General features: G+C 65.9%; 1 protein-coding gene across 1 annotated transcript in view; it reads right to left on the bottom strand.

The window, feature by feature from the left end:
* Positions 1-13,731, bottom strand: part of PRDM16 (PR/SET domain 16) — a 308,400-nt gene extending 294,669 nt beyond the window's left edge. Inside the window, 1 exon segment of the mRNA XM_021095209.1 lies at positions 12,702-13,731. Coding sequence (XP_020950868.1) covers positions 12,702-12,738 — 37 coding nt within the window. The 5' untranslated portion in view covers positions 12,739-13,731.

Genomic DNA, 16,479 nt, shown 5'->3' with positions numbered 1-16,479 from the left:
GCCTTCTGCTGGGTGCAAGAAAATTCTAGAAACCCAGAGTAGCCTCTAGTAAGGACTGCCTCCCTCCTGCAGAGAATATCAGCAGTAACGATACCAGGTTCAAGCGACCGGCTCCTGCTACCCCAGCCCTCCCCCCTTCAGCAAGTCGGGGTCTGCTCGCCCCCAGGCCCCTGCTTATGGGGAACCTCCCACCCATCTCAGCTGTGGCCGAGGGTGACTCCAGAGCCGACGGGCCATGGTCCCTGTCGTGGGTCCGGCTGGCCTGGAGGTGCCATCCTGCACCCACGGGGTCCTGCTCCTGGAGACGGCAGGCCCCACAGGCTCCCACCACGCTCCCCAGAGCCCTGCCCACCTTCCCTGTGCCCGGTGGCCTACGCCTTCCCAACGCCCGGCCCACAGGGGGGCCCACTGAGGTGAGGGAGCCCCTCGTCCCCCCGGATCAGGGGAGTGAAACCACGACCCCTCCCCAGGCCCGGGGCTGGTGGCGCTCAGCTCTGAGTCTGAGGAGCTGCGGGGATGGGCCTGGAGACACTCACTGGGGTGTCTGCCCCATCCCCGGGCACCCTGGCCTTGTCGCCCCCGTTCCATCCCTGGACCAGGCAGGGAGGGGTTGCTTCGGCTGAGTGGTGCTTTTCCCAAATTCAGGGCAAGTCAGGGCCTCTTGAAGAGACAAGTCACTGTGGCCCTGACCCCGGCGGTGCCCCTCCACACACCTCACGACCACTCTGTGCCCACTTGCTGGCAACCACCACCCCAGGAGGGAAAGCGGCATCGCGGCCACGGCTTCCCAGGAGGCCCACGTCCCACCGAGCCACGGGGGGCCTCGAGACCCAGGGCTTCTCTGCATCTCTCCCCGGCTGCAGGCCCTGCAGGCAAGGCCAAGCATTCATCTCTGTCTGCTGGATAAAGAGTCAGGGGCTCTTTGTCCGGAAACTCAAGGCTGCGTCCCTCCCGCCCCTCCCCTGGCCACGCCGCGTCCGTGGGGCCAAGGGGGTCTCCCGGGGGAGCAGCAAGGCCCTGGGCTGCCGTAACGGGCTTCTTGCCCCGCCGCGGCCATCCGCCCCTCCCCTTGGAACGAGATCGAGAGGGAACCTAAAACCCAGGGTAAACGGAGACCCGGCTTGGAACGAAGGCTGGTTCCTTCTCCGGGGGCTGCCGGCTGCAGGGACCAGCGGTGCGGCCACGATGGGCCTGGCCCAAGCCGCCCGTCATTAGCAGATGACATTCAATAAGCACCAGCCTCCTGGAAGGGCTTTATCTAACCTTCAGCGCGGGGGGGCGGGGTGGGGGTGGTGGTGAGAGTAACACCTTCGATGGAGAGAAAGTTAAGCCTGGGGGGCCCCTCCCGGCCGTGAAACGAGAGCCCCCCTTGGGCCTGCGATCTGCCCGGAATTTCTGAGCGCTCTTACTTTCCACGGGTTTTCCAGCCCTTTTGTTCTTGAGGACGCCCTGCCAGACGTGCGGCCACCGACACCCCACCCCTCCCCGCGGGAGGCCCACGCGCACGCACAGGAGCCCCAGCCTTGCCGGCCACCGCGCCGCCGCCCGGCCCGCGGTCAGAGACGCCGCATCGCCACGGGCTCTGGGGACCCAGAAGGCCCTGCCCTCGGCCCGGCTGTCCTTGTTGCTGTTCTGGTTTCACTGGAGAACCCCGCAGACCCCACTTCCCTGGATAGGGACCTGCGAAAACATCCCCCCCCCCCGACCCGCTGCCGCCCACCGGCTGGGCAGCGCGGCCCAGGCCTGGTGGAGGAGCGGCAGAGGGTGCTCTCCAACCGGGCGTCAGCGGGCCGCACGGCAGGGATGCTAGGAGGTCGGAGGGCAGCCCCGGGTGGGGCTGATTTTTAGAGTTGCGTCAAGTCCCTTCCAGAGGGACACAGAGCTGCCTCTGAGCGCGTTTCCTCCTGCTCACGTGATAAAGACATAACGAGCCACAGCATCGGGCTGTTGCATGAAAGGAAAGGATGGCCGGATGCGCTGAGACCGAGCCGCCGACCGGGAAGACGAGCCCGCGAAGCCCCTCCCCAGGTTTAGGACATCGTCTGTATCCGTCAGTCACAAGCTGCGTGTTCCGCCCCCGCTGGGAACTGAACACTCTATTCAGAGAGGGACTCGCAGGCGTGTTATTGCAATTTAATATTTTCACACACAGACACATCATTATCTCGGAACCTGACACTGGCAGCATAATTCTGTCATTTTTCAAGAGGGCCTAATTTTTCTAAATGTGAGCACCAGGGCCCGGGGTATTATCTAAACAGCCCCCGCTCTGCTTTGTTTCTTCTGGGGCCTCATAAGCCGCAGGGAAGTGCTCACAGCTCACCCCTCGCTGCACCTTTGAACTTCTCCCCGTCTCTTCTCACAAAACCACCAGCTGCAAGCGGCTCTGGGCCAGGCCAGGCCGGCTGCCGCAGCCCGTTCCAGACGCCATGGGGAGTTGAGGGGCCGGGGGGTGGGGGGTGGGGGCGGCAGAAGCGGGGGCAAAGCCCCAGGGCACGGGGAGATGCGCCGTCGCTGACAACGCAACAGGCGGCCTGAGGGAGCATCCCGTGGCGACGGCGGAGCCAGGAGTGCACACAGGCGCTGCGGACATGTGCCCACACAGCACACGCATAGGCGTGGGCGTGTCCGCAGCCTCCCCGAGACCGTCTCCGCGTGTTGCCCCCAGGAAGGATGTGGGTCCGGGGCCGAGTCTCCCTCAAGCAGCGTGGGCTCTGGCCGCCCCACGCTCCCCAGCTTTCCGGCCGTTCAGGAACGCATGGGCTCCTCCAGGAGCAAGGTCTGAGCATGATCCGCACAGAAGGCCAGGCTTCCCACGGAGGCATCTCGGGGCGAGCAGGTGGCAGCGAAGAGGAAGGTGGCACAGCCTGAAACAGCTCGATTTTCACCGAGCAATAGCCCTTCTCTATGTCCCCAGCTCCCTTCCGAAAGGGACCCCGGGCCTGAGGGCAGCAGGGCACGCCCCTCCTCACCGACACCCCACAAAGAGCACCCAGGACCACTCTTGTCCATCACCCTGCCGAGCACAGGGCCGCGAGTGGGGGGAGGGGCGAGCGGCCGCCACGTCCGAACTTGGGGGCTGGGCATGGCTGTCAGGGCAGCACAAGCGGGCGTGCTGATTCCAGCCCAGCGAGGACCCAATCAGATCTCTTTCCCGGAACCGAGGGTGGAAGCAGCCTGCGTGGCAAAAATATGAATTCTGGGCCATTCACGGCCTCGTTCGGAAACTTCGTGAGCAAGCAGCATCCGAGGGCGAAAAGGTGCCGGGGAGCCCCAGGGGCCCTGGCGGGGCTGCTGCGGGGAGGGTAGGGGACCCCAGGGCGCCTCTGGGATTCGGCAGCTCTGCCGTGGGGTCACCACCGGGGCTCCTTCTGCAAGCAAGAGCTTCAGGCTTTGTTTAGATGTTTTAGGGACCGATGCGACCCAGCAGATCCGAAGAAGCCGGCAACAGCCGGTTGAGCAGATACAAATGTTTACATGCTCACTTTTCAATGCTCAGAGACACAGCTAGAAGGAGCAGCTAGCTGGGGGCCTGTTATGAAAACCCGTATTTCGGCGTATTGACTGCCCGCATCTGAACACCGACGTGGGATTAAAGGGTCCCTGTCACACTCGGTCCCCGCCCATCCCAGGGGGACCCAGAAGTTTCACTCTGGTGCTGAAAGCCGGGGTGGGGGGCCTGTCTGCACCAGGACCAGAGCAACACTGCGGCCACGTCATCTCAGCCACGGAATTTGGGGGAGGGGATCTCCCCAAAGCAGACGGACACGGAGACCTCCTCTCTCGCATCCCTCCCTCCCCATGCCCCACCCGGCCTTTCCAATCAGACGTAGAGAAGGTCCTTGTGGGCCCAGCGACCCCCACATCAGCACAGAGGCAAGGGACGAGGCCTGAGAACTGGGGGTCTCCATGGGTGCTGGGGCGGCCTGCCGCCCCTCTCCTCCTGAACAGTTTGCACCCAGAGGCCCAGACGAGGGCAGGACTTGCTCGCCAGCGAAGCCCAAGGGGGTCTGTGACCGCCCAGGCTCACCGCATGGCCAGCGGCATGGACCCCACCTCCCTCCCCGTGGGCGGCACCAGGCGAGCCCCCACAGCTGCCAGGGACCCTCAGCACGTCTCAGGGCCGGGCATAGGGTAGACCCACGGACGAGGTGCAGAGACGACCAGACGGATGGAACAGAACAGCCAAAACAAACAGGAGACCTGAGCCCCGCAGGACGGGGGAGGCCTCTGGTGAGAAAAGAGCCGGCAGATGCCAACAGCTGCTGAAATCCCGAAGGTAGCTGCGAGCCTGGCTGAGGGGCCGGGAAGGCGACAGGGGGAGGGACTGGCCTTTGCCCTGCGAGCCCCCGGCTACATGCCCAGACCCCAAGCCTGCTCTCCCCAGTTTGAAAATAAAAGCAAGAGCGAAGGACCGTGTGCATTTTGTTTTGTGGCGGAGCTGGACGGCTGAAGTTGAAGCATCGGAGTGGACCCTTTCTGTAGCCCCCCTGCTCCCCGAGACGGGAGGCTAAAGACCAACGCAGAAGCTCCCCCAGCAGGCCCAGGAGGCACCACCAAGGCTCTGTAAGAGATCCAATTTGGCACCCACCCCCCTCCCCGGCCCCAGGCCCTCACCTCCCAGGAAGAATCACCTCCCTAAACACCACACTCCCTTCCAGAACCTTCTGTGCAGGCACCCCTGCTTGCAGCTGCAGAGGAAACACACGAGGCGCAATCAATACCCACACGTCCACACTCCGCAGCCCCTCCCCCGAGTCACAACTCACTTTCACTCTCCCAGAAGGCCCCCCTTCCCTGGCTTCAAAGGCAAGGGTCCGGTGGCCACGAGCTGAGGCGGGTGTGGCAGGAGGTCACAGCACAGCCCGGAGCTGGCAGGAACAGAGTGTGGGTTCCGGGCCTGAGAACCACCTGCCGACTCCAGGGCGAGGGCCCCGTGCAGCCTCGGGAGCAGCGTCCAGGGGCCTCGGGCACGGCCTTGATATTGGCATGTGGCCTTCAGCTCTGTCGTCCTTTCTGAAGGAGGAAAGGGGACAAAGCCACTTGTTCCTCAGCTGGACGGAAAGCAGACCTCCCGCCCGATAACCACCCTGGGCTCCTGGAGTCACAGCAGCGCTGTCTGGTCCCCAGACTCCTGGCTCTGGAGGGACCCGGCCTGGCCCTCCCCTCGCCCCTCCAGCTGCCCCAGGAGAAACAGGAGGGGACCTCAGACCCCAAGAGCAGGTGCCCGTGCCCCCCTCACGCCTCGCCTTCACCCCACATGAAGACTCATGACGGAACATCAACTTCACGTTCAAAGTCAAATCTACCTAAATCTGCCCGGGTGAGTCAGGAGGCTAAAGGGCGGGGGGAGGGGGCGCATGGGTCTGGATGTGGCCAGAGCCCCCCCGGGTCCGGGAACCTCTCCTCCCCACTTTGGCAGAACAGAAGCCCTGGTCCCCGGCCTCAAACTAAGTCGCCTGCGGTCTTCTCTTCCGGTCCATGCCCCTTGGCACTACCTGGAGGTGGGAGGGACACAGCCCCCCAGAAGCCCACGGTGCCAGAAGGGGGACAGTGACAGCAGGCTCAGAGGCAGAGCCCGTGTGTCCCGCCCCTTAACAGCCAGATGCATTCCCTAACCCCACCCCCGCTGGGCAACAGGGGCACCACCCAGATCTCCTCGAAGCACGTCTCACGTCAGGGTCTGCCAGGCGGGGAGCCCTGGGCTTTGCCCGCATCCCTCCCAGCGGATCCTTCTGAGTGTCTCTAGCCACACACACCTGCGGGAGTGAGGACAAGCCCCTGCCACCCACCTCAGGCTGGGCCTGACCTTGCTCGGGCAACACAGACCCCAACACACACCAGGTGGGGGGGCCACACCCTCCTCATGCCCCCTCACTGGACTCGGGGCACAGACACCCTCCCCAAGAAGCGGCCCGAGCCTGGTGAATTTCCTGACTGAGTTCCCTTTCTAGAATCCTCACTCAGGTTCAGAACGCGGGTCTGGAAGGCCTGGTTCCCCGGCTTTCCTGGCCTAACGTCCCCAGGCCTGAGCCCAGGAACACTGTCCAGCGGTGGCTTTGCTCCTGTGCCTGTAACGCCTGCTCGTGGGCCCCCCTCCCATCTGGGGGGCGAGGGGAGGGGGAAGGCTGGGTGCCCTCTGGGCTCTGCAGCACCAGCCTCTCCAGGTCCCCCTGTCCCGAGGCGAGGTTCAACTCCTCCAGCTCAAGAGCCCGGTCAGCCCAGGATGAAAACGTGACCCCACAGCCCTCAGGTTTGTCTAAAGCGAGGCTCCACCGCCCCCGCCCTGCAAGATGCGTGTTTGGGGTTGGAAATGGCACCCGTGTCAGATGGAAAATGCGCCTGGCGTAATTCGGAGCCTTATTTGGAGGAGATAAAATATTCACCAGGACCCAGCTATGTTTTAAAATGATTATAAATTATTTTAACAGTGCATTTGCAAAGGGTTATAAAAACAGCCATAATATATTTTTTTTCCTTAGATTCTAGAATTACCAGTGTGACAGCTAATGCAATAATGATTTGTTTCAAATGCCAGTGTTTAAGCTGTATAAAGCTGATTTTATACATTTTTCCAGTAGGCCGCATTGTAGTTAATGAAATTAAACACACCAATCGCATTTGTCCCCAGGGGACGAGGAACTGAACACACCACTGGTTTATTTTTTTATTAAAATAAATTGCAGCCGGCAAGATGGACTAATTGCATACAGAATTGAAAAAGAAACATTCCATTGATATAATTAAGCCAATTTTCATGGACAGAAATAGTTCTCGTGGATATAAAATAAGCAAAGCCTTCACCAGAATCTGACTTTCCTTCTTCTTCTTTTTTTTTTTTTTTTTTTTTTTGCAGAATGTTAACTATTAAACAAACATGTATCTCAGGCCGTTGCACACTCCCTCTCTGTGGTCCCAGGCATTGTTTCTCCGAGTCTGGGGAGAGGCCGCCGGCCTGGCCAGAGCACCTCCAGACCCAGGAAGGCTGGATTTGAAACGCTGAGAACCGAGAGGGTCGCAGCGGAAGAGGCCACACGCCGTTGCTCCGGGGACCCGGGAGGGCCCTGGCCTGGCCCAGAACGGCCACAGAGGCCCTGCGACCGCCTGTGAGGTGCCCAGACTAGAGGTTCAGGAGCCAGTTCAGGCTGAACTTGAGACTGCCACCGCCAGCCCCTCCACCCTGCTGGTCGGTCCACCTGAGCCTGACTGCCTGGGGGAGGGGCGGGGATCCTTCCCTCTGGATTTGGGGGAGTGGGGAGGGCAAGCCGGCAGGTCCCCACGCCTCCTGCGTTTGCTCAGGGGACAAGCGTGAGGGGGTGCAGGCAAGCCGACCCTGGCCAACACTGCAGCCATCCTCCACCTGCCCCTGGGAGGGGACACCCAGCGCCTGCCCGGCCAGCCCATGTGGGCAGAGCAGTCCCTGGCAAAGAGGAACCCCGTCTGGAGGGGGCTGAGTGCACAAGTTAGCCAGTTGCATTCACCAACTCTAAGCACAGTGATGTCTTATTTGCTTTTAAAGAACAGACCTGTTACCAGCTGACCGTTGGCCCTGGGAAAATGCTTAAACCCTGAGCATTTAAAAAAAGAAAAAGAAAATCCTCGGAATTAATTGCAGCCTGCAGTGCCCTGGGGGGTAGGGGTGTGCTTAACAAGAAGCCCTGGAGGGCTACATTGAAGTACCCTTCAGTTTCACCATTAGCCTGCTGTGTGACATTGTAGGGTTATTTGACCTCTCTGTGCCCTGGGTTTCTTACCCGGAAAAATGTGCCAGCTAACCACACTTTATCTTTCTCAGGGTCAGTGAAAGGGCGTGGGGTCATGTCTCCCAGATGGACCGTGAGCGCCTTCCGGCACCTCCGGAGGCTGCGGGGGTGGGGGGGGAACAGAAACATGGGAGCGGTTCAGGCTGCAGCCTGCTCCGGGCCTCCCCGCAGGTGCGTGGGCCAATGCACCGGCCCCAGCGCCAAGCTTAGGGTCGGTCGCTCCCAGAAAGCCAAACCCCCGCCCCCGCCCAGGTCTCGGTTCTGCACCTCCCCACCCCCACCCTGCACCGCCCCGACCTAGACCCAGCTTCCCGGGTGGGCGCGCTCTCGCGTCCCCCGGGGCCCAGGTCCGCGAAGCAACCTCGATCGGCACGGGGGCCTGGCTAGGTCAGCGGCTGCAGTGCGGAGCCCAACCTTCTCCGTCCAGGAAGCCAAGAGGGGAAGGCGGAGACCCTTGGGCTCGGACTGCGGCCCTGGAGAGGAAGCCTGCGCTGAGATTAGGGCGCAGCCACCTTCACGGACCAGCTGCGCGGTGTAGACGCGGGCGCTGCTCTCGCCGCGCTGTAGTTGGGCGCGACTTTGTGCGGAGACCCCCGAGCCGCGACGACCATCGACCATAGGCTCAGCCCGGGGTTCCCAGGCCCCGCGCCCCAGCCCGCGCCGTCTGCGCCCCGCAGCGAAGCCCGGCCGGCTCCCTCCGCCTCGCGAAGTTTCTTTCCCGCGGCGACAGCGGCCGAGCTGTCCCTTGTCCTCCCGCGCCTGCTACGTGGGCTGCAGCGTCCAAGACTTGTTACACGGGTTTGATTCAAAACCTGATAAATTGTATTCGACACTATTTGAAAATTTTAAACGAAATTATTCAAAAGATTTTTAATCCTGGATAATTTTTGTTGAAACTCTAATTATACGTCACCTTAATTAATAGCCCAGCCCCCAAGGATCCCTAATTGCCTCCTAATTGAATAAAACAGGGGGCTAATGGTGCCCACCGGCCCAGCGAGCTGGCGCACCTCCTCCGGGGGCTCGTGGAGGGAGGCCCTGGCCGGAGCACCGCCTGCACCAGACGGCTCAGCAGAAACGGGGACCTGGGTCCCCAGCCCTGCGCTCTGCCCAGAAGCAGACGCCCCGGTGCTCAGGAGCCGCTGGCTGGGAGGGTCAGGAAGGAAGCCCGGGCCACACCTGCTCCCGCCTTGGGCAACAGGAGGGACAGGGCGGCTCAGAGCTGGTTTGGGGTGACGGGGGACCCCGGGGCGCAGCGAGTGCTTTTCCCAGGGAGCCCGGCTGGAGGTCCCTCCGTGGACAGGACCTGGCATCTCCCCCTCCCGCAGGCCTCAGCGCCCAGGCACACCCGCGGGGCCCAAGGCAAGGCAGAGTCAGCGGGCCATCGAGCAGCGCCGCGGGGCACCTGGCCTTGGCCGCCAGCCCTGCACCCCGCCCCTCCACCGCAGCCTCCGCGTTTTCGCCCGAAGCGGGGCGAGTCGCCAAACTCCCGCTGGACATTTCCTGGCGCTGCTGCCCTACCAGGCATCCAGATTGGAGGCTTCTGTCCTGGCACTGGGAAGAGGGCTGGTGGAAGGGGCAGGCTGCCCCCCAGTAGGAGAAGGGCAGGGCCCAGAAGAGCAGGAGCCTGGCCTGCTTCTGCTGGGGAGAAGGCCCAGGCGGGGAGCAGGAGCACAGCCTGCAGCCAGGCTCCCCCACTCGCCCTGTCACACACACCCCTTCCCCCGACAGAGTGCTCCCACCCTACCCCGGGGCTAGGTGGCAGTTGGCAGCTGTCTGGAGGAAACTCTCCCTGGGCCTGAAATATGTGGTGTCCAGGAGTTAGGTCCGTCACCTCCACGGGGATTAGGGCTTGCGGGCACTCCCGCAGGGCTCTGGGAAGGACAGGGTTCCCGGGGCACGTCCTCCTCCTTCGGGGACCCCGGCTGGGCGGTGAGGTCAGGAGGGCGCCATGGCTGTGCTGACCTCTACCTGTCCTCCCGGCCCCGACACAGGCAGAAACACAAAGCTTTTGTGTGGCATTTCATTTTTACATGTAGGGCAGGGGCGGCCCACGCCCCACAAGCCAGCAATGCTCAGCCCCCTGAGGGGACCCTGGCCCCAACCCCGTCCTCCTTCTGCTCAGGCTTCCCAGGTTCAGCTTGAGATGGGGTTTCCCAGCAGCTGATCTGGAGCCCTGGCCCCAGCACCCCGGCGGCCTCTGCCCTTCCAAGCTCAACTCCCAGCTCCCAGTGTGGACACCAAGGTGCTCCCAGCTATGCCAGCACACAGACTCAGCAGGAGAGACCCCCCCCCCATTGGAGCGAGGTCCTGGGGAAACATAAACGAAATCAGAGCCCCAGAGGCACCGTCTGGGGCAGCCCCCCAAGCTCTGAGTCAGGAGGTCACAGCCCCCCACCTGGCTTTCCACGCCGGGCACATGCTGCATGCACAGCCCAGTCCTGCACCCCGGCCTGGTAACCATGCCCGCTTTCCTTTCCCGCAGCAGCCTTCTGACCCTGGGGGGGGATGTAGCCTGGAGAGGGAGGGACCGTTGGTGGCACTGGGGCTGCTCTGCTGCCTCAGATCCCGGTAACAGAGTCGAATCCCCATCTGCCTAAAATACTGTCCAATGACAGGAAACTCTTCAGTGGCTCCTGTGCTCTGTGTTAGGCAGGCCGAAGGTCCTGTGCTGGCCTGGGCCACCTTCTTGGGGAGCAGCTGTCCTAGCTGTGGGGCCCAGCGTGGGCTCCAGCTGGGCCTGGGCCTGAAGGACCTGCTCGACACTGGCTTTTTCTCAGTGAGGACTCCCAGGAAAAGGAGCCCTGGGCTCTGCCCTACCCTGGGCTCCAGTTCTCTGGCCTCTGCGCTAGGCTGCAGGTCGCTGCCAGGCACCCGTTCGAGGGCCTGAGCGTGGCCTGCGGGTGACCTTCCCCACCTGATTCGGGTGGGGCACACAGAGAGCTGAGGGCCAGAGGGGCAGCCGCTGGGCATGGGGCGCCCAGACGTTTCGCCGGCCCTGCTGGGCTCACCGAGCTGGCCTCTCGCTTGCAGCGAAGGCCCAGCAAGAATACGGCCGCTTTCCGCTTTCCCGCTCCAGCTTTGGGCCCTGCCTCAGCGAGACCCTGACGGATGCTCGGTGCACAAACAGACCCGAACACGCACACCCGCACGCAGACAGCACAGCGCGCCCGCCGGCAGGCAGGTAGCGGCGCTCCCAGCCCGCCGCTCCAGCCACCAAACGCGGGGCCTCGTTCGCACCAAGAGGGGCCAGAGGTCACAGGAGCCAGGGGAGGCCTAGGCCAAGAGCATGGGGCAGAGGAGCCTGGCTGCAAACGGGAGCTTCCACGAGGGGCCCTGAACGGCCCCGGACGGCGTGCGGGGCGGCCCTGCGGGCGCCGGGAGCTGCTTTTCCCCGGCGGGCCCGCCGCGCGGCCTACGACTGCGGGGGCTGCTGTCGGGCCGAGTCGGCTGCGCACCGAGCCCACACGGGAGACCTGCGGAAAACTGCCGCGAGTTTCGCGCCCATCGGGCTCCCGCTCGGGGGCTCAGCCCCGAGCGCTGCGAGGCCGGGCCGGGCCGGGCCGGGCCCGGGAGGCGCGGACGGATCCGCCGGGGGGCCCGCGGGGCTTCCCAAGGGGAGCTGCCGGGCGCCCCTCGTACGGGTGCGCGGCGGCCGCGGAGGAGGGGGCAGCGGGAGCCGGAGGCGCCGACCACGCTCCGGGGCGGCGCTCGCCGCTTCGCTGCAGCCGGGCCGCGGCCGGGCTTCGGGAGCCGCGCTCGCCGGGCCGCGGCGCCGCCGCCGCCGCCCCCACCTGCCCGCCTCTCGCGCTGCAGCCCTGGGCCCGCGGGCCTCGCAGCGGCTGGCGCCGGCGGCCGGGACGCGGAGGGCGCGCGGGCAGCCCCAGGCGCGGCGGCGGCGGCGGGCGGCGGTGCGGGCGGCCCGCGCGCCCGGCCGGCGGCGAGGACCCGGCGGGCGGCGGGCTGGGCGCGCGGAGCCCGGGGCTCGGCCCGAGACGGAGCGAAAGAGAAAGTAAGAGCGGGGACCGGGCAGTCTCTCGCCGGGGCAGCCGCGTCCCCGTCAGGCCTCGGGGCTGTGCCAGGCGAGCGGCGGCGGGAGGGTCCGAGCGGGGCCGGGGCGGCGGCGGCGGCGGCGGGGAGGAAGGCGGCCCGGCGGGGACCCTTCTGCCGAGGCACCGGCGCCGGGCTGCCGCGCGGGCTCCCCGAGTCGCGGGGGAGCGCCTGCCGCCCGCCGCACGGGCCACCAGTGGGGAAGGAACTTCGCGAGCACAGTTCCGAGCCCAGGAAAGCGTCTCCATTTTGCTCCCCCAGTGGCGGTGGCCGTCCTGCCATCGGCAGCCCTGCCCTCGCGCCCGCGGGGCCGGGTGGGCGCCGGCCCGCGCCCCCTCCTCCGCCCCCTCCCTGGCTCGGGGTCTCCCTCCTCTGCGCCCGGCTGGCGGACGCCAAAGGCGGTGCTCTAGCGCCCACTATTTCAAAAGCCCGGAATATGATTTGACCAGGACTGAGAGCCACTCGGGGAGAGAGGGAGAGAGCGAGCGAGGAGGAAAAAGTTGCTCTCCCCTCGCGTCAACTTTTCGCTAACTTTCGCTTTTCGCTCCCTCCACCCCCGGCCCTCCCCCTCCGCCCCCCTCCCCGGCCCCCACCGCGCGCCTCGGGTTCCCGGGCCCGAGCGCCTGACACGGGGGGGGGAGGGGGTTCGGCGAGGAGGGGGCCGGCGCCTTCGGGGAGCGCGCCGCCCGGGCGCCCCGAGCCTCCGCGCCGGGCCCGGCCGCCCCGGAGCGCGGGAGGCGGAGCAGCCCCCGGGCCGCCGCGCGGCCGATCCGGGGGCCGAGAGCCGGAGGCGCGCCGGCCGCGCCCCGACGCGCACCCCTGGCCCGGGCGCCCCGGCCCCGCGGCCCGGGCCCGGCGGCGCGGCGCGGCCGAGCGCGGGAGACTTACTTTTGGCTAGCTTCCTCGCCCTCGCCTTGGATCGCATGGTGTCGGCTCGCGGAATCTCTCTCCTCCTCCTTGAGTCCAGAAGCAGCTACACACTATCTTCATCTCCCCAGCATTGTCAGTTTGGACACCTTCGCACATGCGCACAGAGCACTCAATCTGACACCCCTCGCCGGGGCCAAAAAAACTTTGCAATGTATTCATCATCCTCATCGTCGCGCCGCCGCCGCCGCCGCCGCCGCCCCGGCGCGGGATTGGGGGGCTCTCCGCGGCCTTCTCGGTCCTCGCCTCACTTATCTCCCCCCCCGCCCCCCCCCCCCCCTTTTCGGCGCAGCTCGGAACTGGCCCTTTAAGAAAACATTCCGTGCTCGGCGCTCCCGCCCGGGGCCCGCACCCCGGACACTTTAAAAGGACCCAGGTGGCCCCGGAGGCGAGGTGACTATGCCCCCCTTCCCCTGCGTCGCGTCGCGCTGCTGCTCCCGCCCCAGCTGGGGCCGAAGATGGAGCGGCGGCTGCGTTTGTCCTCGAGACTTGCTTGGATTTGGGGGCAAACGCGCCGACAGTTCCGACGCGGGTCTGGCTGGGTTTGCTTCGTTTTAGGGCATTTCAGTGCTCATTAAAAAGCTGTGCGTTCACCGTCGCCCCAGCCTGCTTTCCTCCCGTCTCTCCCCTCCGCCCCCGCCCCTGGCCCGCGATCGCCCAAACCCGGCTCCTCCGAAGCCCCCTCTGGGCCCCGCGCCCCCCGCGGGCCTCCCTGGCCCCCGCCCCCTCCCCTTCGCCCCCACCCAACCGCTCTCGCTTTGGGCTCCGCGGCTCAAAAACAACAGTGGCAGCGCCGCCAGCTCTGCGCCTCCTCCACTGCCCCGGCCGGCGGGCGAGACTCGGACCCGCCGCCCTCGGTCCCTCGCGGAGCCGCAGGGAGCAGCGCACCGGGCCCCGGGGAGGCGGCGCCGGGGTAGCCGTTCGATCGCCGGCCGACCGGTCCCTCGCCGCCCTCTGGGCCGGCCGGCGCTCTCCTGCTTCCGCGGCCCCAGGTGAGTACCCCGTGGCGCACGAGCCTCCGAGCTGGGCCACCTGGAGCGACCCGAGCCTCTTGGGGAAACTTCCCCCCTCGCCTCTCGCGGCCCAGGTGCGTCCCGGGGCGGGAGAGCCTGAGGAGCAGGTGGAGCAGCGCCGGTGGGAGGCTGCTGGGTGTTTCTTCTGCCCCGAAGCCCTCACGTTCGGAGGTGCGGCCGCGGAGGGGCGGGCTGGGCGCAGGCAGGGCGTCCGGGCCCAGGGGCCTGGCGGGGACTGTGAGAATCGCTGCTTCTGTGAGTATGTCTGGGATTCGAGAAGGACTTGGAAGCAAACGGAGGCGCTGACCCCCGCGCCCTTTCAAGTACCAGGGTGCTGCCAGGCTGCGGGACCTGGCGCCGCCGCGGGTTCAGCCCGAGTCGGGGAGAGGTCGTACGTGCCGCGCGGGGTCTCCGCCGCCCCGGGTGGGCTCCGGGCCGCGCCCCTCCCCTTTGTTATGCTGGGAGACCAGCAGCGCTCCGCGGGGACCCACGTCCGGAGCCCCGCGCCCTTGCCGCAAAAGAGGTGAGCTGGCGGTGGCCGAGGAGCTGACCCCGAGGCCCCCCGATGGCGAGCGGCGCGTGGCCGACGCTGCCGCGGAGGAAAAGCCCGACGGAGCTGGGCTCGCTGAAGCCAGCGGCGGCAGTGAGCCGGGCCTTCCGCCCTCGCCTCTCCGAAGTCAGCAGCCGCTTCCCTGCCGGGATTAGAACCCGGATGTTACCCCCATTGCTCAGGGGGTGTCCAGTCTAGCGCCCGCTCGCCGCCCCCGGCGGAGAAGGCGCGCCCTGCCCGCCCTGGTTCCCACGGCCCGCGGCCTCTGCTGTTTCCTGCCCTGTGTGAGTGTTACCCCCCGTGTCTGCACCGATTTCCCTGGGGGATCCGTCCTGCGACCCGCGGCCCTTCGAGGGCCGGTCGCCCGCCCCCTTCCCCTCGCCCAGTCCCCCATCCTGAAGCAATTTCCTCAGGGACTGCCGCTGGCCTCGGAGGGTCCCTGGGCCTTACTGCCAGGCTCTCAGGCGGCTTGGAGAGGCGTCCCCGCGGGGGTACTAGGGCATGGCTGCAGGTCCTGGTGGGCTGAGCAGCCCCTCAGGCCGGGTAGGGGAGGGCGGGCGCTGCGAGTGGGGGGCGGCTGGAGAGGAGCAGTGGGAGCTGGAGCCCCTGGCGCTGGACTTGTCACCTAAAGCAGCCAAGGCAGGCTCCAGCAGGGACCAGACCCAGGCTGCGGCGCTGGCCAGAGAAACACCAACACAAGGTCGCGCTCAGGCCTCGGAACCCCTCGAACCCCTTGCCAGGATCCTCCCAGTTCAGCCGGGTCAGGGCTGAAGCCTGGGGGATACCGTGACCCCCACCAAGCAGCCCCAGCTGCAGGTACAGCCCCTTCCCGACCCCCACTCCAGCCTGGAGGCTGCCAGGGACCCAAGGTGAGGAAGGCCCAGCCTCAGGGGTGGGGGGTGGGGGCTACCCCAGCTCCCTCAGGCCCTCAGGCCCCCACCACGCTCCCTCCCTCAGCTCCAGAGGTGATTAACGTCTCGGAACCCTGGCCCCTGCTGGGCCAGGACACCCTACACACTCTGGGACTGCACACTTGCCAGGGCCTGGGGAAGGAGGGCAGGTGCCTTGGGGGAGAGGGCCCGGCCATACTGTCTCCTCTCTGCCATTCCCCGGGGCCCTGGGGGGTGGGAGGCCTACAGCTCAGGGCCTGCCAGGGAGGGGTAGGCCAGAGATCAAAGATCACCAGGGAGACAGCTGAGGGGCCCACACACCCAGGACCCTCTCTCAGAACAGCCCCAGCAGCTGGCGAAGGGGGAAAGAGGAAGGCTGTCCCCAAGGCCATGGCCCTGGCCGAGGCTGGGTCCTGGCCTGGCCAGGCCCTGCCCCCGCGTGGTGAGACTTAGACCTGACGGAGAGCGGTCCAGCCTCAGGAAGTCCTGAGGAGCAAAAGCACGCAGGGGGACCACAGACCAGGTCCTCCTGGGCGCCCAGCCCTGATCCCGCCCCGCCCCCAGTATCTGGAGATTTGGGGAAACAGGCTGGGCACAGGGAGAATCAGCGGCTGTTTTCGTTTCAATGGTCCCGAAAGGTTTAAAGGCACTTTTCAAGCTGAGCAAAGCTTTGGGGATTCATGTGGCTGGTAGAGGCCAAGCTGGGGAACCCCGCACTGCTAGGGGGTCAGGTTGCCCCGTCCCTGTTGCCCTCCTCGGGGCTCCTGGCTCTGTTGGGTCGGCTGAGGCTGCGGAGGCATGGGCTGACTGCACAGAGGTGCTCTACGTGCTGTGGGGTTTGGGAACAGACTTGTCGCTGGGGTTTGGGGGACAGACAGACAGATGGGAAAGGGGCCTTTCACCACCACTTCAGCTCGGCGCTCAGCCCACTCCCAGCCTTTCCCGCAAGCAGGGAGCTGCAGCAGGAGACCCAAGATCAGATGAACTCCTTTGGGAAAGGGCTGGGCTCAGGAGAGAGAGAGAGTGAGGTTGGTCCTTCAGGGGCGGGGGGAGCTGTAATAAGCCTCCTTGAGGGCAGTGGGTTGGTCCCCAGCCCCGAGGCTCTCCAAAGAACCACACTGAGACATCATGCACTCCCCGTGTCCACACTGCAGGGCTAGAGGGTTCCTTTGCTCGCCAGGAAGGGGTGCAGGGTCAGAGCCCTCCAGCTGCCCTGCCCAGGCCCTCGGATCCAGGGAGCCCCTCTGTGAACTTCCAGGCGGGGAGGTGGGAGCAGGCAGCCGATG

Source organism: Sus scrofa, chromosome 6 (genome assembly GCF_000003025.6).
Source record: "Sus scrofa isolate TJ Tabasco breed Duroc chromosome 6, Sscrofa11.1, whole genome shotgun sequence".
Taxonomy (NCBI): Eukaryota; Metazoa; Chordata; class Mammalia; order Artiodactyla; family Suidae; genus Sus; species Sus scrofa.
This window is presented reverse-complemented; position numbering and strand designations above follow the sequence as displayed.